At 47.4% G+C, this 25,952-nt stretch overlaps 9 protein-coding genes across 9 annotated transcripts; 4 read left to right on the top strand and 5 right to left on the bottom strand.

Annotated features, from left to right (window-relative positions):
- Positions 1 to 170: 170 nt before the first annotated feature.
- On the top strand, positions 171 to 15,055 carry TERG_03693 (uncharacterized protein; the record flags this gene model as incomplete). The annotated part of the gene is made up of 3 exons (XM_003236599.1): positions 171 to 7,388; positions 7,438 to 8,190; positions 8,249 to 15,055. 3 exons carry the CDS (start codon positions 171 to 173, stop codon positions 15,053 to 15,055), a joined length of 14,778 nt encoding a protein of 4,925 aa, XP_003236647.1.
- Positions 15,056 to 15,194: 139 nt separating this feature from the next.
- Positions 15,195 to 16,562, bottom strand: TERG_03692 (uncharacterized protein; the record flags this gene model as incomplete). The annotated part of the gene is made up of 1 exon (XM_003236598.1): positions 15,195 to 16,562. The coding sequence occupies one exon, from the start codon at positions 16,560 to 16,562 to the stop codon at positions 15,195 to 15,197; it is 1,368 nt and encodes a 455-aa protein (XP_003236646.1).
- Positions 16,563 to 16,790: 228 nt separating this feature from the next.
- TERG_03691 (uncharacterized protein) lies at positions 16,791 to 17,794 on the bottom strand (the record flags this gene model as incomplete). Its single annotated transcript, XM_003236597.1, has 3 exons — positions 16,791 to 17,084; positions 17,136 to 17,448; positions 17,511 to 17,794. 3 exons carry the CDS (start codon positions 17,792 to 17,794, stop codon positions 16,791 to 16,793), a joined length of 891 nt encoding a protein of 296 aa, XP_003236645.1.
- Positions 17,795 to 17,964: 170 nt separating this feature from the next.
- TERG_03690 (uncharacterized protein) lies at positions 17,965 to 19,170 on the bottom strand (the record flags this gene model as incomplete). Its single annotated transcript, XM_003236596.1, has 1 exon — positions 17,965 to 19,170. The coding sequence occupies one exon, from the start codon at positions 19,168 to 19,170 to the stop codon at positions 17,965 to 17,967; it is 1,206 nt and encodes a 401-aa protein (XP_003236644.1).
- Positions 19,171 to 19,476: 306 nt separating this feature from the next.
- Positions 19,477 to 20,544, top strand: TERG_03689 (uncharacterized protein; the record flags this gene model as incomplete). Its single annotated transcript, XM_003236595.1, has 1 exon — positions 19,477 to 20,544. The coding sequence occupies one exon, from the start codon at positions 19,477 to 19,479 to the stop codon at positions 20,542 to 20,544; it is 1,068 nt and encodes a 355-aa protein (XP_003236643.1).
- A 348-nt stretch (positions 20,545 to 20,892) lies between these two features.
- TERG_03688 (uncharacterized protein) lies at positions 20,893 to 22,258 on the bottom strand (the record flags this gene model as incomplete). Its single annotated transcript, XM_003236594.1, has 6 exons — positions 20,893 to 21,345; positions 21,413 to 21,673; positions 21,734 to 21,815; positions 21,880 to 21,950; positions 22,056 to 22,079; positions 22,145 to 22,258. The coding sequence occupies 6 exons, from the start codon at positions 22,256 to 22,258 to the stop codon at positions 20,893 to 20,895; spliced, it is 1,005 nt and encodes a 334-aa protein (XP_003236642.1).
- Positions 22,259 to 23,062: 804 nt separating this feature from the next.
- On the top strand, positions 23,063 to 23,444 carry TERG_03687 (uncharacterized protein; the record flags this gene model as incomplete). Its single annotated transcript, XM_003236593.1, has 2 exons — positions 23,063 to 23,191; positions 23,259 to 23,444. The coding sequence occupies 2 exons, from the start codon at positions 23,063 to 23,065 to the stop codon at positions 23,442 to 23,444; spliced, it is 315 nt and encodes a 104-aa protein (XP_003236641.1).
- A 219-nt stretch (positions 23,445 to 23,663) lies between these two features.
- Positions 23,664 to 24,005, top strand: TERG_03686 (uncharacterized protein; the record flags this gene model as incomplete). Its single annotated transcript, XM_003236592.1, has 1 exon — positions 23,664 to 24,005. The coding sequence occupies one exon, from the start codon at positions 23,664 to 23,666 to the stop codon at positions 24,003 to 24,005; it is 342 nt and encodes a 113-aa protein (XP_003236640.1).
- Positions 24,006 to 24,559: 554 nt separating this feature from the next.
- On the bottom strand, positions 24,560 to 25,592 carry TERG_03685 (AGC/PKA protein kinase; the record flags this gene model as incomplete). Its single annotated transcript, XM_003236591.2, has 4 exons — positions 24,560 to 24,587; positions 24,676 to 25,050; positions 25,116 to 25,369; positions 25,464 to 25,592. 4 exons carry the CDS (start codon positions 25,590 to 25,592, stop codon positions 24,560 to 24,562), a joined length of 786 nt encoding a protein of 261 aa, XP_003236639.2.
- Between the last annotated feature and the right edge of the window lie 360 nt (positions 25,593 to 25,952).

Raw genomic sequence — 25,952 nt, 5'->3', positions numbered from 1 at the left:
CTTTCACGTGACTGATTAGTTATGAACGCGGTGAAATGCGGCAGAATTAGAGTTTCGGCAGAAAAGTATCTTCGATAAGGAATTTTTTTGAGATTCTGATTTCGATATCAAGACATCAAACGTCCTGTATCTACAGGAGAAAACGCCGCGCTGCGTAGAGTCCCTCGAAGATGGAGACTTTACCAGCCGTGCCGGAGTTCTCGATAGAGCCCGGTCTTTTACATCAACTACCAGAGGAGCTAGCACAATCGATTCTCAAAGCTCCAGCCAATACCCAGCAGGATCAACTGGTGCTGGCAGCTCTAGACCCGAGCTATACGGCTACACTATTCCCATTACTAGAGCCAGTGTTTGTGGATATTGCTGCTCGGTGGCTCTTACTGGACTTGAATGTTCATTTTGAACATGTAATATCGGCATTCTCACTGATTTTGCCCCATTCTCCATATCTACGACCGCTTGCTGAAAGGGCTCTTCAAGCTCAGAATGTGGGCTTGCCGTTATTCTCTGAGCAATGTCCCTCAGATATTTCAAATGTCAATGATGGATCTCTTCTCTCATTACTCCTCTCAGCTTTTCGGCTGTTAAGTTTCGACGCGGACACATTTTCACCATCTGTGTTTCCTAACCAGCTTCAAGCTCTGTTCTCCCATTCAAATAATATCATACGGTGTATGGCGGTCCGTTGTTTTTGTCTGCACATAAAGGCTGCAGATGCTGTTTTGGAGAACATGCTCCACCGTTATTGCGGTGATAGTCCCCTTGACAATACCTTGGAAGGTCAGCTTATTGATTTCAGGCTGATCAGCTTCTGGGAGGAACAGAGATATAAAGTCCTTGAAACAGCGCTAGAAACAGCTCGTCAAAATCGCAATGGAAGCTTCTTTGATCTATGGATCAAGAATTTTAGGTCATTAGATTATACGGCGGAAATCGGTGGTATTCTTGTTCCTACCCTGAGGCAGAAGATTAGTTCCCAGGCCTTTAAGCTTGTTCAGACACCTGCTGTTAGAGCTAATCTTCGTAAGGTGGGAGAAGCACTTCTATCTCAAGACCCTTTATTACTTGTTGGACAACCAGGAGCTGGGAAGACGTCTCTGGTCATGGAAGCTGCAAGTGAAATGGGCAACTTGTCCTCAATGATAACCCTGCATTTAAACGAGCAAACGGACTCAAAGAGCTTATTAGGCGTCTACTCCACTTCGGGACAAAGTGGCAGTTTCAAATGGCAGCCGGGAGTATTAACCCAAGCTGCGAGGGAAGGAAGGTGGATTTTAATCGAAGACTTGGATCGCGCACCTGCTGAAGTGATTTCAGTCATTTTACCCTTGATTGAGAACAGGGAACTTGTAATTCCGAGTCGCCGAGAACACATCCGTTGTGCTGAAGGATTCCGCATCATTGCAACCATGAGATCATTTTTAAACAACAGAGGGGATGATGTGGCCCCAGGTATGACGATGCTAGGCGGCCGTCTGTGGAATACAATTCGGATCTCACCTTTACCCGTGGAAGAGGTCTCTCAAATAATCAAGAATGAATTCCCTTTACTAAACATTACCCGATACGCCGATACTTTTTTAACGCTATACTCTCGAATTATATCCACGTTCCTTGGATCTGGGGCATCCAGACAGGTGCAAGGGAGGCCGATTGGTCTTCGTGACTTAATGAAATTTTGCAACAGAATTGAGACTCGTTTACAAAAGCTAGGGATCAAGAGCGGGAACGAATCAGTGCCAGCTCGGATTGATGATGAAATATTCATGGACGCTGTTGACTGTTTTGCAGCTCATATCCCAAATAATGAACTGCGTTTGGCGCTTGCAAGCAGTATTGCTGAAGAAATGCATATTTCCCCGCAAAAATGGAAATTTTGCTTGTCAGAACGTGTGCCGAATTATTCCGATGAACTTTCAGATTTATTGATTGGAAGGGAGGTTTGCTCAAAGATTCAATCACGGAGTATGGCAGGGGCAAGGACTAATCAAGCTAAGTCGTTTGCGGCAACGAAGAGTTCTTTACGACTCATGGAACAGGCTGCTGCCGCCCTTCAAGTTTCGGAACCTATCCTGCTTGTTGGAGAGACTGGTATTGGTAAAACTGCAGTTGTCCAGCAACTGTCATCGCTTTTGAATCAGAAGTTGACAGTTGTTAATTTATCCCAACAAAGCGAGGCTTCTGACCTTCTGGGTGGGTACAAGCCTGTCAATCTTCGATCGATAGCTGTACCTCTCGTGGACGAGTTCAATGCCTTGTTTGAGTCTACATTCTCTGTCAAGAAAAATCAGAAGTTCCTATCTTCTGTTGCAAAGAGTGTTACTGCCGGGAATTGGCCACGACTTGTCAATGTCCTAAATGAGGCTGTCAAAATGGTTTCTGACTTATTTGGTACCTCCAAAAAGACCCAAGCCGATATCAAAGAGGCGGCAGAACAACCAGCGAAAAAGAGAAAGCTTGATAGCCCCAAATATAGCTCATTGTTAGCAAAATGGTCTTCATTCACCTCCGATTTCAGAGAGTTTGAAGCCAGGGTTTTGCAAGGAGATGCCAAATTTTCGTTCGCCTTTGTCCAGGGAAAGATTGTGAAAGCCCTCAGGAATGGGGAATGGGTGCTTCTGGATGAGATCAATCTTGCATCGCCTGATACCTTAGAGAGTATTGCGAGTTTATTGCACCATGGGCGCGACGGTAATCCTTCAGTGCTTCTCTCTGAGGCTGGAGAGATGGAACGAGTTATCGGTCATCCAAATTTCCGGATCTTTGGAGCAATGAACCCTGCAACGGATGCAGGGAAGCGTGACCTTGCCCCTGGGTTAAGATCAAGATTTACAGAGCTCTACGTCAGATCCCCAGACAGCGACATAGATGACCTGTTGAGTCTGATACGTACCTACCTTGGCCCCCTACTGAATCATGATTCTCGTGTTGCCTCGGATCTTGCAAATATCTATCTCGAAACGAAACGGTTAGCTATGGAGAATCAATTGACTGACGGAGCCGGACATAAACCCCATTTTAGCATCCGAACTCTTGTCCGTACCTTGATGTATGTGACCGATCAGGCGCATATATACGGAGTTCGTCGTGCTATATATGAGGGTTTCTCCATGAGCTTTTTAACACTTTTGAGCAAGGATTCTGAACGTCAAGTTATACCTTTACTGGAGAAACATATATTTGGGAAGGTTGGAAATGCAAGATCCATACTTTCTCAGACTCCCAGAGAGTTCAAAGATGGAGCAGAATATGTTCAGTATAAACACTATTGGATGCAAAAGGGTGATTTCCCACCAGAGTCCCAATCCCACTACATTATTACCCCCTTTATCGAAAGGAATCTTATGAATCTCGTCAGAGCCAGTTCAACTCGGCGATTTCCCATTTTATTACAGGGACCAACTTCTTCTGGAAAAACCAGCATGGTTGAGCATCTGGCCAAACTCTCTGGAAACCGATTTGTGAGGATCAATAATCATGAACACACGGATCTTCAGGAATATCTAGGTTCTTATGCTACTTCTGAAGATGGCACTTTAAAGTACCAGGACGGCGTCCTTGTCGAGGCTTTGAAAAAAGGATACTGGATTGTGCTTGATGAGCTTAATCTTGCACCAACTGATGTTCTCGAGGCTCTAAATCGTCTACTTGATGACAACAGGGAGCTTTTCATCCCCGAAACACAAGATGTAGTCCGCCCACACCCGAACTTCATGTTATTTGCTACTCAAAACCCCGCGGGTCTTTATGGAGGAAGGAAGGTGTTGTCTCGTGCATTCAGGAATCGATTTCTTGAATTGCATTTTGATGATATACCCGAAGATGAACTCGAGTTTATATTGAAGGAACGTTCTCATATCCCACCGTCATTCTGCACCCGGATAGTCTCTGTATATCGACAGCTGTCTATCCTACGTCAATCAAACCGACTTTTTGAACAGAGAAACAGTTTTGCGACACTTCGTGATCTCTTCAGATGGGCGATGAGACGCGCAGATGACCGAGAACAACTGGCTGTGCATGGCTTTATGCTCCTTGCTGAAAGAGTAAGGAATCGCCAGGAGAGGAGCGCTGTGAAAAAGGTGATAGAGAAAGTCATGGGTGTGAAACTGGATGAAAATGAAATATACAGTAAATCCGCCGTTGAAACACGACTGAAGCATTTATCCGCGGCAGTTCCATCCAATATCGTTTGGACACCTGCTATGAGGAGGCTCTTCATCCTTGTGTCCGAAGCTGTTGAGCATAACGAGCCTGTTCTTCTAGTCGGAGAAACTGGGTGTGGTAAAACTCAGATATGCCAGGCTATTGCAGAAGTCTATGGCAAAGAGCTATTCATTGTCAATGCCCACGTCAATCTGGAAACAGGAGACCTTATTGGTTCCCAGCGACCTATAAGGAATCGCTCTTCAATCATTCATCAGCTTGAGAGAGATATAACTTTGGCCTTAGAACAAGCCCACCAGATACATACCGGGCCTTTTTCATCCCTTGACGACCTCAAGAGTGCATTCTATGCCGTTGAACAGTCGTCTTCCGGCCGCTGTGACCCAGACCTTATTCACAGAATTAAGACCAACATAACAAGAGCAAGCTCCCTTTTTGAATGGTCTGATGGGAGTTTAGTCACAGCCATGAAAACAGGACAGCATTTTCTCCTGGATGAGTTGTCTCTCGCAGACGATTCTGTCCTTGAGCGGCTTAACAGCGTACTAGAAACTACAAGGACTGTGCTGTTGGCCGAGAAAGGCCCCGTTGACTCTCTTGTTACTGCTACTGATGGCTTTCAATTCCTTGGAACTATGAACCCTGGAGGTGATTATGGAAAACGAGAGCTTTCTGCTGCATTGAGGAATCGATTGACAGAGATTTGGGTTCCAGAACTTCTAGAGGATGATGACATATTGCCAATCTTGGAAGCGAACGTCAAACCATCTCTGCGTAATGTACCTCAAGGGATGGTATCTTTTGCAAAATGGTTCAAGGATAAGTTCCGGGGTTCGACACAATCCTCGATATCGGTCCGTGACTTACTGGCCTGGGCACAATTTATCAACTCTTGTACTCAACTGGATGACCAATCTGCTGTTATACACGGGGCCTGTCTGGTCTATATTGATGGCCTTGGCGCAAATCCATCTGCATTGCTAGCATCTACCTCTGGTGACCTTGAGAGGGACAGACAATCATCCTTGGAAAAACTTGGGGAGCTATTCTCTGTTGATGCTCTATCAATATATAGTCAGAACTCCAGTATGCAACTGGACGGGCATACTTTGAAAATTGGTCAATTCTCATTGCCTCTTGGAACTAACTCGAACCCAGATTCCAAGTTTGCATTTGATGCACCTACAACTTTACGCAACACAATCCGTGTCGCCCGTGGCCTCCAATCGAGCAAACCTATTCTGTTGGAAGGAAGCCCTGGGGTTGGGAAAACCACACTTGTTGCAGCGCTAGCACAGATTATTGGTGTTCCACTTACTCGAATAAACTTGTCGGAGCAAACTGATTTAACGGATCTGTTTGGATCAGACGTACCCGTTGATGGAGGTGATATAGGTAGCTTTGCATGGAGCGATGCACCATTTTTGCGTGCAATGCAACACGGCGGATGGGTTTTGTTAGATGAAATGAACCTAGCCTCACAATCTGTGCTCGAAGGACTGAATTCTTGTTTAGACCACCGGCAGCAAGTTTATATCGCTGAACTTGGCCAAACGTTCCAACGGCACCCTGATTTTGTCCTCTTTGCTGCACAGAATCCCCATCATCAAGGAGGTGGGAGAAAGGGCCTTCCAGCGTCTTTCGTCGATCGATTTACTGTTGTTTATGCGGACTCATTTACCTCTCATGACCTGCAAATTATTTGTCGGAGGTTAAGCCCAGCGTGCCCGGAAGACAAAATCATCAAACTAGTTGATTTTGTTACTATGCTGAATACAAAGCTACTCACTGATCGTCGGTTTGGAGCTGTTGGGGCCCCTTGGGAGGTTAACCTTCGAGATATCTCTCGCTGGCTCAAACTGCTTACTTCTAGCCCTGTTGAGATATCACCTTCGCAATACATCGATGTGGTCATTTCACACAGATTCAGGACTGCTCCCGATAGACTATTAGTTTCTCAACTATATCATGATATATTCGGAGCGGTCCCAGACACGAAAAACTACTTCCACAATCTCAGCCCTTACTCATACCAGGTTGGCCTGGGAAAGCTGGACCGCAATCAACAGTTGTATGAATTTTCAGTCAATGATTCGAAAGACTTCCCTCGCAGCTTGCATCTAGTTGAGTCTATGATGCTCTGCATAGAAAATGCATGGCCGTGTCTTTTAGTCGGGCCATCTGGGTGTGGAAAGACTTCTAGCATAAGACGACTTGCTGCTCTAAGCGGCGCTAAACTTGTTGAGCTTGCTCTGAATTCTGATACAGATGCCATGGATCTCATTGGTGGTTTTGAGCAAAGAGACAGCCACCGGCAGTATCTTTCATTCGCAAGTGAATTAATTCGCCTTTTAAGATATCATATTGTCATCGCACTCTCCCAGGCAGAGGATAGCAGTGCAGCCTTGGGTCCAGAGTTGATGCAGCTATACCAAATGACGATGCACAGCTCTTTCAGTCCACAAGAGCTCTTAGGTCCCCTCTCCAAACTGGCTCAACACCACTCGGATACAATATTTCAGGATATTCTTGAGCAATGCAAGCAAATTTGCGTCGATGAAGCAGCAGGAGAAACAGGATTCGAGTGGACTGAGGGTATTCTGATCCATGCTATGAAACAAGGCAGCTGGGTGGTACTTGATAACGCGAATCTTTGCAATGCCACTGTCTTAGACCGCTTAAATTCTCTTTTGGAGCCAAATGGGTGCCTTATCGTGAATGAGCGCAAGTCTCCTGATGGCCTTGCCCAGGTGATCACACCTCACCCTGATTTCCGATTGTTCTTAACAGTTGACCCTCGACATGGCGAACTGTCTCGAGCTATGCGAAACAGATCTATCGAAATTTTCTTTCTCAAAGAGGACGAAATAAACCAGTCTTGTTTGACTGGCACAAGGCACTTAAATGAATCTGCCATATACCGTATTCGGGAGTGTCACAATTTGGTTTGTTTCCCTAAGCCCCTTGAGAGCGATTCCAAATCTCTTGGGATTGGCCTTGATCATCTATCGCCACAGGACGTGGCTTGTCTTCAACACTCTATCAAACGAGTCGCCCAGCTGTGGTCTAAGGCCTCCCCTGTGACTCCTAAAAAGGCAGAATGTTTGGTTGAGAGCTATAGCACTCTCCTGTGTCGCAATGCGCTGGTTGGTCGATTGGTAGGCCCTGGATCTGATGGAACTCTTGCCTACCAACATGTTAACAACCTAGAAAAGAATGAGGTCCGTATTCCTTGTCCTATTTATAGATATCCTGTTAACGTTTTCTTAGCCCATCCATCCCCTTATAAATGAACCACGACTTGTGTTTTCGCTCCCAATAGGGAACTATCGAGAGAAACTTTTACAGGCGGCAAAGCTGCAAGAACTTCAGCTACAAACTGTCCAGTTTTATCAGCAGCTTTTGCACGTGGAATCTGCTGCAAGGGGCAAGAAGTCAGCGGAAATGACTCTCATAGAACGATCTATCACTTCGGGGACTATACAGTCTCACCTGAAAGACTCGACACAGCCCATTGGCCGTTTCCTTTATGGCTGTTGCAATGCAGTCAGTGAGTGTTTAGAGTCACTGACCTTGGAATCCTGCCCCGACAAGGCCCCTCAACTAGTCCAAGATATTTTAAATTTTTGTTGGGATAGCTTTGAATTAACCCAATGCGATCTCTTGGACGATGCTACTTTTTTGACGTACCTTGTTATTGGAAAGAATATCTGTGGTGGATTTGAGCATCTTCAGCTCAAACTGGTGGATCAGTTCAAAGAACTTCTGGCCTCCTTCAATGCTAACTGGGAGTTGAGCAGCGGAAAGAGCATGCAACGTATATGGAATTCATGGCGCCCTGCAACACCCACTGACTCCAGTCAATTGGAACAGGGGATGCAGTTCCGAGAACTTCGGACCAGATATGATCGGGTAGCATTGAAGTCACGAGTGCCTGTTCATGAATTAGGGCGGCTCTATGACCTATTTATTCATGCCCAAACTTCAATTTTACGGGGTGCGAATAGCACAGCCCTACTGCCCGTAAGTTACCAGTATTATTCTCCATGCATCTTCTCATATCTTACTGGTGGTTTTCTAGGAATTGAACACAACAATATCTCGCTTCGAGGCCCAATCTTCGAAATCGGATTCTTATGACTCTCCTCACTTTGCTACAGAATTTGAAGCATTGTGCCAATATAATGATCTAGCAGAAGACAAGGACTTGCCTCGTGCTCCACTTCCTGGATCTATCAAGCTCCTGGCAGGAAGAGAATCTCGTCCCAGCGACACATCAGTAATTGCCAGTGCGGCCCCCGGGTTACTCTCTAAACTTACCCAGTACCTAGGAAGCGAAAATTCTCACTGTGGCCCGTTGGCATTGCTTGGGGGTATTTCATGTTCTCTGGTCAAGAAAGTTGAAGATATCAACCAGGTGCCTCTTGGACAGATGGATCTTTTAAGGTCCGAAATTAGTCTCTTGTTACAGGGACTAGCTGCAAACACCTGCCAGCTTTCTACTTATCAGCCTACTATTCTTCGCCATCGGATTTTGGAACTTTTGAAAGAGTTCATACGGTGTCATGCAGACTTGCTTGGATCAGACTCCCTGAATATATCTATGGACATTTTACGGCAGCTTCAGACAGGAGAGTCTGAGGATTCACAATCTGCTATTTGCACAGTCCAAGTTCAACCGGAGGTATCAGATAATCTAGTCTTCAAACTTCTAGGGGATGAAATTCTTACCTTGTTCCGAGAGCTCTGTAAACCGCAAGCCAATGAGAAGGCTATCGGCCAACTTGGGGAGCTTTTAGTCAGGCTATCTCTTGTACTCCTTCATTGCTACGTTCCAAATAGACCATTCGATCCATCATTGCATCTTGCTGTTGAGCATAAGCTCCATTTGCATAGACAGCACGAAATGGCTACGAGGTTGGATTGCCTCCGGACATGTGAGCATTTGTTTTCTGGACAGACATCAAGCTTACGAATTCAAGCTGCAAGAAAGGATCTTGCTCGTCTTGGGTCTGCACCCCCGAATACTCCAGTGGTCCGCCCTGAGGTATCAAAACTGAATGAAGTGCAAGCCCAGTTTAGCAGCATTCTGACCTCCGTCTTGAATCAGCCAGTTGAATACATCCTCTCGGTCTCCCAAGCGCCTATTACCGAATCAATTTCCAAGGACTTCTCTTCTCAGGCATCGGGAACATTACTCCAGCTCAATATCCGTCAAATCGCCCATCGTCTTTCCGAGAACTGCCCTGGATATGAGGACATGACGATCCTACCAGTTAGATTTCTCCAGCTCCTGGATCAGGGGATTGAGTTGATCCGTCACAGTACTTCGTCTTCCACCCGGTCTTGTCCCATTATCCAATATATATGCGGAACAACCCCTTTCTTAGGAGGAAAATTACCAGATCTATCCCTTGCTTCGCCCTCTCCCACTAAAAGTTCCCAAGCCGCAACGGCAGAGATAGATATTCAGAGGTTGCTATTACTAGGCGCCGCTCAAAACATTGACAACCAGACTCTATCTAAGCCCACCCAAAAAGAGATTTTACATGGTATCCTCGATCGAGCATATTCCTCATGGAAAGAGAAGCTGGAAAAGGACCAGTCTCTTGAAGTGGAGAAATCCAAGTTCTATCATTACAGAGGATCCTTTGAGGACGACAAGGAGTCAGAATCCGCAGAAATTCTCCAGATGTTCCCCACTTACGATAATCAAGACGAGCCCAGCAAAGAAACTGCAAATACCGAGCCTCATCCTGACAAGCTTCGTATGAAACTATTCACGGCCTTCAGGGACCTCTTTGTGTCTGATAATAGGGCTTCCCGTCTAAGATATGTGATCAGCGAGAGCCTTCGCTTTTTAGGGTCAATATCGCGTAAATCAGGGGTAACGATACCACCGGTTGATCTAAAATTCCACCTCGGCCCCATTTTCTTGCTCATGGGAGACGTTGATCGACCAAGCAAAGTTGCAAACTACAACTTTTATACTGATGCCAATATAGAGGAAGTGAATAAGTTTGCTTCTCTTGTCCAGAAGGTGCAAGTTCGCTTTTTGCAGCTACAAGAATCCTGGCCTGAACATGCAACCCTTGCTGATGTTGTTGAATGGTGCTCTAAAATCTTCAAGTTCCAGCATAGGGAGCCCCTTGCTAAGTTTATAACAATGGCCGAGAAACTTCATGGACACGTACATGAATGGCAAACAGTTGCGAGCAAAGAATTTTCTGCAGCTGACTGCTACAATGACCTCACCTCGACGCTGATACACTGGAGACGCCTTGAGCTCTCTACCTGGTCCCGTTTGCTCGATGTGGAAGACGAGAAATGTCTGGAGCAAGCGGCATCTTGGTGGTACATGGCCTACGAGGTCATTGTGGCAGTCCCGCTACAGCTGGTACAAGAAAACCAGCCCATGGACAATCATGTATCAGGCCTCCTGTCGACGCTGGAGAAGTTCCTACATGCTACATCAATGGGACAGTTCTCGTCCCGTGTTGATCTTATAGACAAGTTCAGGCAGCTCCTTATGCTTTATCTTCCCGATCTTCCAGCCTTGGGTAAGGTGGTTTCGGCTCTTAAGAATCTTCTTGACCACTATAGGCCTTTTATCTCTTCGGTCCAAAGCTCCCTTAAAGATGGACGGCAAAAACTGGAAAAGGAATTAAAGGAACAAGTTCAACTAGCAAGCTGGAAAGATACGAAGATCACAGCACTTCGTGAAAGCGCTCGTCGTTCTCACCACAAATTGTTCAAAATCATCAGGAAGTATCGTACTCTCCTAGCACAATCTTGTGAAGAGCTTCTTTCAAGAGAAACCCCTGAGTCCACCTCGGATAATGAGCATACAGCGGTCTTTCAGTCGCTTCCCCCCAAGGCTGTGAATCCTGCTGCATTAAGCGTTTACCAGAAAAATGAAGGGCTATGGAGCCAACGACCTGCCCGATTTCAAGCTCCTGATTCTACGGCTAAACACATGCACCAGGTTTATGAAGGTTCCTTACCAGAGTTCCAGGTTACCACTGAACTTGAAGCCATCATGACCGACGTGGTTTCATCTATTTCCGACTTCAAAAAGAGAACTCCCAAAACCCTGACGGAAGAGAACAAGGATGAGGTCCAACATCTTAAGACTCAAAAACGAAGCTTCTATGCTGCAAAGCTGAAGGAGCTGCGTCATATGGGCCTTAGATCGAATCTTGGAACAGACTTGCTCGATAAGCAGAGCTCAGTTAGTCTGGTTCTCGCTACTACACCGAGCTTCAGCGCCCCTGACCTAGCCCCCTTGTCCGTTACCGCAGACAAGTACTTCCACCGCTTCCTTCACATAGTCCCAAGCATACGTCAAGCAGCACGAAACTACTCTGAAGACTTGAGCAATGTTGAAGCCGGTCGAAGTATTGGATTTACAGAAGGATTTCTTTACCAGATGATGAAGCAAAGGGAAACACTGTCTCCTGTGTTGGCCTCGGTTGAGTCTCTAGTTAACCATGTCAAACTGGCTACAGCCATTACGAGCAGTTCAACAGTGAGTACATTTTCCAGTGAAAGGTCGTCTAACCCTCTGCACACAATATATCAAGCACTTAAATGGCTGCCGACTATCATTGAACTGTCTTCAACAATTATCAACATCCATCGGAGTCACTCCTCTGTCGATTCCACAGCAGTCCTGGCATCCTTGGGTTTATGGGCGGAATCTGCAACATCCTTACAGAACCGCCTCATCAACCTTCCAGCTCTTCCTGATGGATTATCTTCCAGCTCTCATAAGGATATCGTTTTTGACGCTGAACGTTTTATGGCCAGTATGAAATCTGGAATTCTGACCCATATGAAGACTCAACCCGAGATTGCCTTTGCTCTCAATCAGCTTCTGTTTTGGACGGATTGTGACTCCCATGGTGCTCTAGAGTCACAGGCCGATAAACTGTCTGTTTCCTCCATAAAGGATGTGGACTCGTCTCTGCTTGTTGCAATGGACGCCATACTTGTTGCATTACAAAGAGTTCAGAGCGCCCTTTCCAGTGTTCCCATCTCGGCGGAAGCCCCTACATGGCTATCAAAAACCGATACCTCGTTCTCTAGGTCCCTCTCCGAACTCCACATTGATGATATTTCATCCAAACTAAAATCGGTATTTGATGTGGTTAGAAATATTTCTGATACTCGTGAGCTTAATATTGCCATTGCTGGGCTCAGTATCAGCCTGCCAATACTAGCGCAATATCAAACAATCTGCCTGGACCTTGTCAATCGATATACCGCCTTCCACCATTCAGTGTGCAAATTGGGATATACTCTAGGTAAATCGTTCAAGCAGGTCGCATCAGAAGGATTTTGCAGTCCTTCCGAACCCTCCGACCAGCAAGGCCAGCAAAGTAATAAAGTGGAGAGTGGTACTGGCCTTGGTGAGGGCGAAGGGGCGGAGGACATAAGCAAAGATGTTCAAGACGATGAAGACCTTTCGGAACTCGCTCAGCAAAAGCAAGAAGAGGCAGAAAAAGAAGATATTGAAGGAACGGATGATGCAGTAAACATGGACAACGAGGATTTGGAGGGTCAAGAGGGCGATTATTCCAAGGATAATGAGGAAGAGGAAAAGGACAAGTCAGATGCAGATGAAGGAGAAGAAGATGATCTTGACGAAGAAGTTGGAAGTGTTGACGACTGGGACCCCTCAGCCGTAGATGAGAAGATGTGGGACGGTACGAATGATAAGGAGCAGAAGGACACTGAGAACAATGAGAGCAAAAGAGCCGAGAAAGCAGATGACATGTCCGCCGCCACAGAACAGCGCAAGGAAGATGAATCTGCGAAAAAGGAGGCTGACGAGGAGCATGAAACTGCTGAAAGTGATGAGGAAGCCCCTGAAGATGAGAAAGAGGGTGCTGGCCGCGAAGACATGGATGTGACTGATCCGTATGCCCAGGAGAATGATGTCCTTGATTTACCAGAAGACATGGACCTGGATGGTGAGAAAAAGGAGGATGAAGGCTCTGACGTAGACGATGGTATGAGCGAGATGTCCATGGAAGAGACTGCCAACCAAGATGATCTTCCAGAGGATACAAATGAAGAAAACAAAGAGACCAGGCCGGAAAGCCCTGACGTCGATATGGCAGAGAACCCAGATGATAACGCCGATGAAGACGGCCAGCGGGAGGAAGAAACTGGCGAACCAGACTCCGAACCTCAGCCAGATGCCGGCGAAGAAGATAAAAAGATAATACCTGTGGAAGATGAGCAACAAAAGGCCGATCCTGACAATACAGCGCCTAGCGAGCAGGTTTCAGCAGGTGTCCAACAAGATCAGAGCAATGAAAAGGGTACGTCTGGAGATGCTGCCTTTGATCAGCCGACGGAGAAGATGGAGGAGGATGGTGAAGGAGAGGGTAAAGGGGTTGAAGAACATGGCCAACAGGGGAAGCAATCGAACCAGGAAGCTGGTGACGGGGGCAATAATGAGAAACAAGATCCACAACTCCAGTCATTCAAGAAGCTCGGTGATATCCTTGAACAGTGGCATAGGTCTCATCGTGAAATATTGGAGGCTTCTGAGAAAGATAACGAACAAGTTCAGGAGCAGGATATTGCTGAGAAGGATGTTGACTTCGAACATCTCGCTGATGAGCAGGATACTGCAGATACCCAGGCCCTCGGCCAGGCAAACGAGGAGCAGTCTCAAGCAATGAACCAATCCCAGGCAATAGAATCTGACTTCAAGCCACAGGATAACGAATACCTCCCGGATGCACAAGAGGCGGAAGACAGCAGCAACACCAACAACCTCGAGGACCTAATGGATGTTGATGCACCGCTTGCGTCGAATGATCAACGACAACCTACTACCTCGATAACACGCTCTGGTAATGGTATGGAATCTTCTCAGGGGGAAGAAGGTGCAGCAGCAGAGGATAAAGACGAACTTGAAGATGTTGATAACCAGCTTTCCGTCATCAATATATCCTCCGACCTGGTACCCCTGACACCTCCAGATGAAGCCCGTCGGCTATGGACTCATTACGAGTCTATCACGCATGAACTTTCGCTGTCCTTAACGGAACAACTACGCCTTATCCTTGCGCCAACAATGGCAACCAAACTCAGGGGAGACTTCAGAACAGGCAAACGGCTGAATATAAAACGCATCATCCCTTATATCGCCTCACAGTATAAGCGTGACAAAATATGGATGCGTCGATCCGTGCCTTCAAAGCGGAATTACCAGATCATGCTAGCGGTAGACGACAGCAAGTCTATGCTTGAAGGTTCAAGTGGGCAGCTTGCATTCCAAACTCTCGCTTTGGTTGCAAGGAGTTTGAGCATGCTTGAGACCGGTGACCTTTGCATTGTCAGCTTTGGAAACGAGGAACACATCCGTGTTGCTCATGACTTTGGAAAGCCGTTCTCCTCAGAAGCTGGGTCGCAGGTATTCCAGCACTTCAGCTACAAACAAACCGGCACAAATGTACGACAGCTTATTGCCGATTCTATTGCTCTTTTCCGCGAGGCTAGAGCCAAACGGCCATCTTCATCGACTTCGGGTGATCTGTGGCAATTGGAGCTGATTATATCCGATGGTGTTTGTGAGGATCATGACAGAATTGCTCGCCTCGTCCGCCAGGCGCATGAAGAGCGTATAATGGTTGTTTTTATCATTGTTGATGCAGTTCAGGAGGAGAGCCGTTCGATTATGAACCTCTCCCAGGCAACCTTCGAGCCCAGCGGATCAGGGCCTGGCGAAGGAAAGTGGAAGATGAAAAAGTATCTAGATGGGTTTCCTTTCCCTTATTACTTGGTTGTGAGGAATGTTCAGGAGTTACCGGCTGTTTTGTCTTTGGCGTTGAAGCAATGGTTTGCAGAGGTGGTGGAAATATCTTCATAAAAGTCTAGACATATTCCCCTTGTTTGTATCATAGCGTATTGTTAGCTATAGAAAAATATTCAACTAGTATTCAGGAATCTAGCTACTATTCTATTGACCATAGGTACTGTTAATCCATGAGTCTAGTCAACTTAATATCCTAACAATGGCCTCCCGGAGTGGTATACTCGAGCATTCTAGCTGCCAGCCGCTCTATATCCGAAGCCGTCTTCCCTCCAACGCCAATTGCGCCACAGCTCAGTTTCATTGAATCATCATACGACCAGGAAATGACGAGAAGGCTCCCCATTTGAAATTCATTGCAAAAAATCTCTTCGATTTTCTCTCGAGAGCAGGTAAAAAATCCAGTTACTGTTGAGGCCACATCAAGTCCTCTACTGGTGAAATGGCCCTTAAGGAAGCCCAAATGGCAGAGTCCCGTTAGGCGAACATTGAGATCCACGATGTATTGATTCCCTTGGGTATCTGTCAGGACATCGACTCCTGCGGGGCCATAGTACCCTTTTTCATGCAGAAATTTGGCAGTCTTCTCTATAGTGGCTGCATATTTCTCCTCCAAAGCTGGCTGGTCGGGATATGAAATCGAGCCCCCTGTCCATCGCCCCTGTTTATCAAACTCCTGATCAAAACATCCAACAAAGATACAACGTCCGGTCTGGGTGACGAAAAACGACAAGGCTACCTCTGTCCCTGCAACGAAATTCTGGAAGATCAGAGAGCAAGGGTTGAGATGGTAGTTGGCAGCGTTGATCTGCTTTAGCATAAGACGCATATGGGTGCTGAGTATGGCCTTGACCCGCTGTCTATCATCGTCCGAACGGATCGCAAAAGTACCCATCGCCGCCACTGACTGGGGTAACTTCACTACAAACGGGGTATTGTAAGTGTCAATAAGTTCCAGCATGCGCGAAATCTCCTGTCCCATCTTGGTATCATCCTGCAGCTGGTCGAGTGGGAGAGCCACATCTACCACGGTGGACGGTGGTGTAGGCAGCCCCGAAACTGCCAGACCTCGCTTTGCTAGGATGCAGAAATGCACATCTGGGTCAAGGGCATGAGGCAGAGCGGCAAACAGGTCAATTGGAACTACCACTGCCACAGGTACATTTGGCGGTAGAGTAATCTGGTCGGCTCTCTGCACGAACTTGAGAGCAGGCTGCTGGTCAGGCCTCATCTTTGAAAAATGTCTGTACACCTCAGCTTTATCCGCTGGCATAGTTTGGCTGTCTGGCTGTTGCTGCAAGTATGCATAGTCCACAACAAAGACTAGCATTTTCCCAGCCAGAAACACACGCCGTTCAGTCTGGCTCCTTGTTAACAGGATCAACATCTTGTCTGAGCCTTCTTGTGCTGCCAGGTGATAGACGTATTTGGCAGACGGCACCATGGCGTAGTCCTCCACCGGCCGGGAGTCAAGAACGAGGGCTGGAATAGGGGATCCATCACTGTCAAGGGAGTAGAGGTCGTTCAGTGTGTAGTCTAGTATCACTTGGGTGCTGACAGTCATTTTGACGGCTGTTCAGTTGGTTCACAGGTATTGTGTGTCACTTGTCATGATGTACTGAAGGGTCATCGAGGGGCAGTAAGTATTTTCTCAAGTCCAAAGCAGGGATAATAATAAGTCTGCTTCATCCTTGCACATCATTAATAAGAAAAGAAAGGAAAAAGAAAAAGAAAAAGAAAGGAAGAAAGAAAGATTGAAGGTACACAGGGAAGGGGGAATTCAACAGTTCCGCTAGCTGTTCGTGGTTCCAGGTCGTAGTCTTGACTCAAGCTCCATCTCAAATCTCTCTTTGCCATACAGCTCTTCGCGCAATGTTGCCATCATATCAGATCCAGGGGGGAAGTCGGATTTGACAAGAGGCTCTCCCGCCCCGCGCATATTGGCAAGGACGGCCTGTCGGAAGTGCCACCGGAGCAGCTCATCTAATACATGATCTCTAGTGGCCGGATTACGACATACAGGGTCCAACGTCCGGCCATCAATCCCCCAGCTGTTCAGTCCGAACTCGACAATTTTACAGCCGTCCTTTGATATATTAGTACAGCAAAAAAGCGTTTGGGCATCAAAAACACTTACATCTGGGTTTATCGAGAACAAATACTGATCAAAGCGTGTGTGAAAATGCGCTGACATGAGAAGTCCATTCTGAATAGAGTTAATTCTATGCTCTACCGAAGTATCGTCCATGGTGGTGATCAAGCGCCCGTAGCCCAGCTGCACCCAGAGGCTCTCCTTCTCCAGGGGGAACACATGGGCAGACTCTAGTCCTGCCCAGTCGTCCCACGGCGCCCCGAGGTTGATCTGCCCAGATATCACACACCGGCCGTCTCGAGCACGGACTCCATCGCGGAACTGGTCCTCCCCGCCGGAGACGGAGTGGCTGGCGATCCTGGCACGGCTCATTGGTTACCTGGATCGGTCCTATATATATAGTCAGCTCGGTATTAATACCCACGGCGGGTTTTAGAAGCCAGAAGCCAGAAGCCTGTACCTGTTGAATGAATGTCATAGTCTCCAAGCCTCACCGGCTCGCGGGAAGGTGTAACGATTTCTCCAGAGGTTCTTTGCTGAATGGTCCACGTATTTGTATCATGCGTGACTAAAAGCACATTGCTCAGAATCCAGATGAGGTTTTCCTCAGTAATTGCGCCGTTCTGATGAAAACCTCCGATGAGGGCGCCAGTGGAGGTGTCATAAAGGCGGACATTTCGATACGCAGCTCGATCTCGTGGCATTTTATATCTGCTCTGCAAGCACGGGGGAGGATCAGCGACGCATCATGGTCTGTTTGTCGAACAGCGAACCAGGGCAGCCGCCAAAACAGCTAATACCAACGTTTGATAGATGTGGCGACTAGATAATATTCCGAGATGAAGGCTTAGTCAGATTTCGCATCTAGTTATCTCTACCACCCATACTTTGCGCTCGCCTCTTTCTTGTTCCGCTTCCCGGTAGCAAAGCTCTCCTCCAGTGCGTCGCCCTGGCTGGCCACTGCATTGACGAGCTGGTGCAGGCTGTGCTTTCCAGGTGCAACAGTCCTAACAGGTCTATGTTGTTGAGCAGCAAGCTCGGCTTCGGATGTGTTGGCCAGGTAGGCAGAGTTGGACTTGTACTCTTCGTCCGTGTTGAAGTTAATGACTTTACTAGAAGCACCTTTTAGATCGCGTCCTAGCAGCTGTCGCATCTGCGATTTCGAAAGATTGAGATCACTGGCAACACTGGCTAGATCTTGTGGCCCACTGGAGGCCGCAGGTGCAGGTGAGTTGTTGTAAGCTGCGGTGGTTGCCACTATCGAGTCATCTGGCACTTCAGTATCGGGTGCCCCTGATGGCCCTGACGACGCTGTATAAAGTATAGATTCATATGGTTCATTTTGAGCGATGATTTCGGTTGATGGGATGTTTTCCGCCCCGCTAGAAAGCCCAAAGAGGCTCACTTTTGGTTTCGTTTCTGGCCTTGCTTCTGGCTGTACGGGAGACTGAGGGTTTTCAGCCCGTACTTTCGGAGTCGAAACAGGCTGCGCGGCTGCCGTCGTCTTCCTCTTTGGTTTATTCCTAGCCACAGATAGCGGTTTGAACATCATCGCATTCCCCTTTTTTTCAAAAACAGGTTCTGGCACGGGCGTTCGAGAAGCCTCTTCTGATGGGGTTTGTGCAGTATCCTGGCCGCTGGACGGTTTGCCGAACTCATCATAAGATATATTGAAGCTATCCGATCTCTCGCTGCGGTCAAAACCAGGCTCTGCACTTGTCTTCAAAGTAAAAGGTTTTGATTTCTTGACCCCGGCCTGTGACTTATCGACTGGTTTCTGCGCGGATCTTTTTGGTGCAGGGAGCATGTCGTTAAATCCGGAGAATATTCCACCGCCTCCAGTACGAAGTCGTTTTCTCGCAGGGCCATCTTCTTTATCCTGCCCTGAATCCGTTCCATCGCTGGGTTTGGCTTCCGAGAGGTTCACAAGGATTTTTCTGGGGTTGCCACGGTCAACCAGCGGCTTGAACGCGGGTTTGGAGCTAGAGCTTGGAGCCTGGCGGGGCGCTTTAGGTTGCTCAACGGGCTTCGTTTCAGTATCAGAGTCTCCTTCGGAGTCTGAATATGTAACCAAAGCCATCGTAAATGCTATGCCGCAGCTGATGTGTCGATGTCGTCGATGTTGTCTGAAAGTCGAAAGCTGCAAGTTGATAAAGCTTCAGTTGAGCCGCATCACGTGTCACTTTCTGGGTCTTTAATGTTTGGTCGAAAAAATCGACGACAAAAGAAGAACACAAGATACAAAGATGCTATCATGACTGGGGATACCAAGCTTGTGGCACCTGTCTTAGTTCCCGGTCCTTCTGCCGCAATGATAGACGACGCTGACGGCCGTTCTTTGCCGAAGCCACCTTCATAAGGCTTACAACCTCTGATGGTCCCAGTGATGGATCCAACCACATCCCAAAGCGAGGTCCAGGGCGACGACAAGCCTACGGATGGAGCTGATACTATTCCTAAGGGCGATGAGTACCGGGCGTCACGGCCTGGTAAGGTCCGGCTGAAATCTAAACATTCATCCGGCCGGAGATCCCACGATAAGAAACGATCCCGCAATAAAGACGACCATGATGAGAGCAGGAGACACAGACACCATCACCGTCGACACCGTCGTCGCCGTCATCGCAAAGATTCTGAACCGGAACCAGAACCAGAGGAGTATCGCTCACCTCCCGTTTCACCTAACACAGCCTTTCGTGAGTCATTGTTCGACGCACTCGCTGATGACGAAGGGGCGGATTATTGGCAGGCAGTGTACGGCCAGCCGATACACACATATGCCAGACCAGATGAGAGGGGAGAGCTGGAAAAGATGACTGATGATGAATATGCTGCCTATGTTAGGGCACGTATGTGGGAGAAGACTCACCAGGGGTTACTAGAAGAAAGAGAACGGCGGAGAAAGATTCGTGAAACTGAAAGGGAACAGGCCAAAGCATACGGAAGGCATACCAGCAGAGCAGAAACTGAGCGTGAAGCGTTTGATAGGATGGTGGAAGAAAGCCTGAAACGCGGGAAGGAGAGGAAGTCGAGAAAAGAACAGGCAAATACCTGGCTTGATATCTGGAAACGGTATCTTGACTGCTGGGAGAATTTGAATATGCGTGCACAAGAAGGTCAAACTTCTTCCAGTCCTGCTGATGCTCTTCGTAATGTGCTTGTTTGGCCTGTTGAATCTGGCAAGCGGAAGGACGTGAATATAGATTCTGTGAGACAGTTTCTGAACAACGCTCCGGTTCCAAATGGTAGTTCTGGGCCCGAGAACCTCAGCTCTAGAACTTCAAAGCACTCCAATATGTTGGCTGTCTTGAAACTAGAGCGTGTGAGATGGCATCCTGACAAAATACGGCATAGATACGGAGTCCTGGGAGTTGATGATAATATAATCAAAGCTGCCACCGAAGTATTCCAGATTTTAGATCGGATATGGGTGGAAGAACAAGCAAGACGATGACATGGTACTCTACTACGACACTTTAGACATGATTCAAGTCTAATGGAGAGGTAAATTCACCTTTTGACCACTATATCAGCATCATCGTACGTCCATTCCAACTTTATCAGGCATGCATAAAAAGTAATTGGGAAAAGATAAGAACAGTAGAAGGAAAGAAACCGCTTGTACGAAGCCTAAATGATAACAATGAATGCTTGCCTTGAACAAGAAAGATTTTATGAAGCCTAAGAACACATAGGCGGAGTATAGGTGTGTATCCAAGAGGAGGGAGATGGAAGGAGGTTTAGGTAACTGGGTGCAGTAGGTGATTATGTCGACTGTATGATAATAAAGGCGATATCCAAATTAGAACCGCCTGCTCACAGCGGCGCGGTAAGCAGTCCATCCAACGTATCCTTCAATAACAACCACGAAGAATAATATGACCTTGAAGAAGAACCATAGCCAGCTGCCGCCGCTAGTTGCTGCATGGTATGAATGCTCCCTCTGGGCGTTTCTCTGGTTAGCAGACTGGGCCATCTGACCGGGACCGGTGCTGTCACTTCCTTGTTTAGTGTAAAGGGAGTATACATCGACTTCGAGGATATCATGGGTATCACTTAGTTCGCCGGTTTCGGCACTAAATCCAAGATAGGAGGCGGCAGGGAGATTAAGCGGGGATTCAGGCCGGGATTGAATCTTGAAGCATGAGGTCCAGGCCATGTCTGACTTGTACTGTAGGTCCAGAGCGAGGTACTTATCCTGGAAGTAAGTAAGACGGAGCTTCGTTGGGTAGGAGGAGCCGCGGATTCCACGAGCCTGGAATGAACAGACAATTGGTTAGAGTAATATGGCTCTGAACAATAGGAATAAGTCATTACCGTACCGAGCACGATGCAAGTTCATTGGCTTGGCCATCTCTGGCCTGGTCGTATGGAGTATTGCCATCACCGAGCATGGCCATGACCAGCGGAAAAGTCATTCCTTGCCGACCATTCTTATAGGTATCGATGAATATGCCTAGGCCCTTAAATCTGTCCGCAGATCCAAACACTGGGCCCTGGTTCGCGCGGCCTTCTGTAAGCCAGAGGGCCATGCCGTCACCGTGGAGAGTTCCCTCGCCATTGATGGCAAAGTCAACCTCGATCTGTACAGCCATATGTATTAGGATGCAGGTCCGATATTCAAGAGGCTAGGAACTACCGACCTGCCAGTTGGTTGCCGTGAGAGGTACGCGAGAGAAAATCCAACCACTTTGGGATGGTCGGTCGGCGGTTAATCGAATGTATCTGCGTATATCAGTATTCTGCTCCTCGTCCTTTAGTTGGGGTCCCTTGCGCGAGGCAAACGTACCGATCCGCACGGATAACGGTGTCTCCTCCAAAATCAAACCACCGATTTGACATATCGGAATCTAGATAGGGCTGTTCCGTCAACAGACATGAGTGCGATCTCCAGTCAGCAAAACACCGTTCTATCTCAGGGGAGCTAGGATCTGATTATGCGCCATCCGGGTCGATTGCACGTACCGAGGCCAAACTAAATGATCTCATCTACAGGGAATACCGATTAGCGCATAACCTCCAATGCCACCAAATGCGCCAGAAAAACTACATACCGGCACTCTCTTGGTGCTAGGGTGGTTCTCGAAATCATTCTCGTTTGCCTGGGTGCTTGCATTGGCCACACCAAGCACCGATAGTAATATAAATGGTAACAATTTCCACGCCATGCTTACGGCGGGTCAAGTGAGGGCTATGAGAAAATGGAGAGAGAGAAATAATAGGCCGGATAGGAAACGAATTAGAGAGTGAAGAGAGAAGATCCAAAGGGAGTGTCGTGTGTCACCGGGACATCTGCTTGCTCAAGTAGCTGAGCTTTTGGGGATTCTTTCGCGCCTACAGGGCTAGAGGGAGGCTGCAGCAGGCAATGGAAGTAAAAATAAGTCCCTGTAGTCTAGGTCTAGACGATGCCGCAGTAGCAGACCACAAAGGACATGACACCCGGCGTCTGTTCAATTGATGCTTGGGTTGCTGGACGTGTTGGTTTCGGTGTATAGATAACTGTGTCCACTTCTAGGCCAACGGGAGCAGCTGGCGGATCAACACTTTATCCGGGCTCTTCAGGCGATGCGGGCAAGAAGGCCGTTAAGCAAAAACATTAACACAGCCAAAGACCAGTAAACAGCGCGTATCTCGCTGCGAATTCCCAGTGTCCAACATCTCAGCTTCAAATCGTCAAATCAGATTTATATTCATTGTTTTTTTTGTTTTTTTTTGTATTTTTGTTTTTGCGGCAACGAAAGGAATATGATTAGTCATTATTCTGACTCATCATATTTACTAATTATGTCACATGACCGTGGTTTTAGATTTCTTACTAAGCAAAAAGTTGGAAGAACCAAGAAGGCGATAGAGAAACGACAACGAGGAAGACGAAGAAGAAACGAATAAGAAACGAGTTGTTATAATAATAATTATAATCGCAGAAGAAACACTTGAAACAGCACGATAATTGTATCCAATCTGCCGCCGCGATGTCTCTTTTGAACCCCTTCAGCTCCTCCTCCAATGGCTCCGATATGTCCTCGTCACAAATAAAGAGTGCCATAGTACAGCAGCTTCAAAGCGAAAGTGCCATGAACAATGCGAAGATGCTCATGGAGGTATCTACACCCGTATCATGCTGCTCATCATTCTGTTAGGAAGAAACAAATGCTAACGGGATGCTAGAAACTCAACTCGAACTGCTTCGAGAAGTGCATTCCTACACCCGGATCGAGCCTGAGTTCGAACGAACAGACCTGCCTCAAGACCTGTATGGAGAAGTACATCGCTCTATGGAACACTGTGAGCCAAACGTACGTTGCTCGGCTGAAGACAGAGGGCGCGAAGTTTCCTGTGAATACAAACCTGTAGATGGGCGGATGATACCCTTTGGAACCGGAACAGCTCTGGGTATTTGCTGAAAGGAAAGAGAACAGGAGAGGAGAGATTGTACGATCATACTTGGTTGATGTCAGTGTTGGGCCATGTTATTATTATCTGGCCTTGCTATCTGTCATGGAGAAGACAGGTGCAAAACTTACCTGAACATGTACATTATTTGGGAGCCAAAAAAGGAAACATACGGAATTTATGCTATATATGCATTCTTTGACCAACGACACTTTTAGATTTAATACTTCGCGCATTATCACATCTGGGATACTCCATACAGAGCAGATGCGTACACATAGGATTCAACATCACCGCCACCGCCCTACCCTCACCGGCCACCAGCTGGCCAAGTCAAAATGCAAAGACAAAGAAGGAAACCAAGGCACGATCAAAGGAGATGCAAACCACGTATCGATATATGGTAGGATATGGTACGGAATATATATACCATGCTATGGCATGGACACCAGCCAGAGGCAGGCAGATGTAAGAAATAGCCAGCGTAGATATAGCGGCAAGCAAGCAGGACAATTGAAATAGATAACGAGCCCTCCCGAAAAAAAGCATTAGAAAATGAAAAGAAACAGACTCATCCATGCATCAGAGGTGTACAGAGACAATTAAGTATTAAATTGCCTGTTCATAAGGAGAAAGCAACGACCAAGACGAGGAAAAGTAGCAGGGAAAGGAAAGCAATGACAAGAAGAAAGAAATAATATGGGGATAAAATGTATACCTTTCCTGCTCGTCCGTATTCCATGTCGCCCAGGTAGTTCAATGAAGATCCCTTGTTTTTTTGTCGTTCCTTGCAGTATGAGTAAGATAAAAAGGTGAAGGTGAAGGAGGCTGAGATGGGTAGATGGCGGGATATGAACGTCTCGAAGAGATTGACCGAGAGGTAAGCCAAAGATGTAAGAGAAAAATCACAGGCCAGCTGTTGCTGAAGCAGTGGAGATGTAGGTTATGGTCCCCGCTAGCTTTGAACTCCACAAGAAGGATATGATATAGATGAATATATATATATACTGCCTTCGCCCTTCGGAACCGGTAGGCAGGAAGTACGGAACAGTAGGGGAGAAAACAGGATCTTTGTTTTAGAAGTTTTGGAATAGATGGCCGAACCTGCGTGGTAAGGTTAGTATATTTTAGTTTTCAACCCGGCTAAAAGCTGGCAAGGGTGTATCTGGGTGTGAGGGTGTAGGGTACGTACTCATCTTCAGCAGGAAGACCATACTGTTCCGTCTCTTCCGCATAGGTGTCGAACATGCATGCATCGCCCGACCCACCCTTGACTGGAGGTATGTACGGAGCGTCTATCCGTCGCTGAGCAAGCAGTTCCCAGGTGACCTCCGCAAACCACGGATGGTTCTTGACATCCTGCGATCCGCCGTGTAAATTGCCCAGTCTCTTGGTCAGATCGGGTGTGATTAGTCGCGATAGTAAATCCTGCGCATCCGGAACCAGGGACGGTGGGTATTTAACGCGGCATTTTAGGATGTTCTCGTATATCTTCATGGGCGAGCCACTGTCCCAGAATGGGGTGAAACCACAAAGCATTTCGAAGATGAGTATACCTAGCGACCACCTAAGAGTAAATGTGAGCATACCACTAACCCGTATACGTATGCACGTAGCTGAAAATAGACCTACCAGTCGACAGATTTATTGTAGCCCTTGGAAGAGACTACCTCAGGGGCGAGGTAGTCCGGCGTGCCGCATAGCGTCCACGTAATATCCCGTACTTCCTTTGCGAAGCCAAAGTCAGTGATCTTGAGATGCCCGTTCTTGTCCAAAAGCAGGTTCTCGGGCTTCAGGTCTCGGTATACTATGTGCTTGGAGTGCAGGTACTCCAGGGCAAGTGTAACTTCGGCGGCGTAGAATTTCGCCACCGGATTGGGAAACCGCTACATCATAACCTTGGTCAGCATCCAGGCAAAAACAGCCGCTCCGCAAGCCAAGTAGACAAAACAAAACGTGGGGATGGTACATAGCACGAACCTGGGACTTTCTGAGGAGGCTGAAGAGCTCACCACCCTCTGCGAAATCCATGACCATGTAGAGATTTTTTGCGTCCTGGAAGGTGCCCCATAGAGTTACGAGAAACGGGTGCTTGACCCGCTCGAGCATGGCCCGCTCATCATTTGTATGCTCGACCTGCTTGAGCTTGACAACCTGGGCCTTCTTGAGGACTTTGATTGCGTAGAATCGCTGGTTGTGTATAGATTGAACGAGATGAACTCGGCCGAAGCTGCCCGTCCCCAGCGTGCGGTGGATGGAAAAGTCGCTGAGGGAGTATTTGCCCTTCAATTGGCGCTGCGAGGCTCGAACTGAGGCATCGGCCGTTCCTGTAGTAGTATGCTGATGCTGTTGTAGTTGTTGTTGCTGGTGGTTGTGGTGCTGCTGCTGGTCCTCATGGTGGGGTGGGTTTATGATATTCTTGATGCTGGTGACATTGTGAGGCTGGGGGAGGGCGGACGGCTGTGTCTG

This window comes from Trichophyton rubrum (assembly GCF_000151425.1).
Source record: "Trichophyton rubrum CBS 118892 genomic scaffold supercont2.3, whole genome shotgun sequence".
Classification (NCBI taxonomy): domain Eukaryota; kingdom Fungi; phylum Ascomycota; class Eurotiomycetes; order Onygenales; family Arthrodermataceae; genus Trichophyton; species Trichophyton rubrum.
The sequence above is the reverse complement of the archived record's forward strand: the minus strand, read 5'-3'. Positions and strand labels throughout refer to the sequence as shown.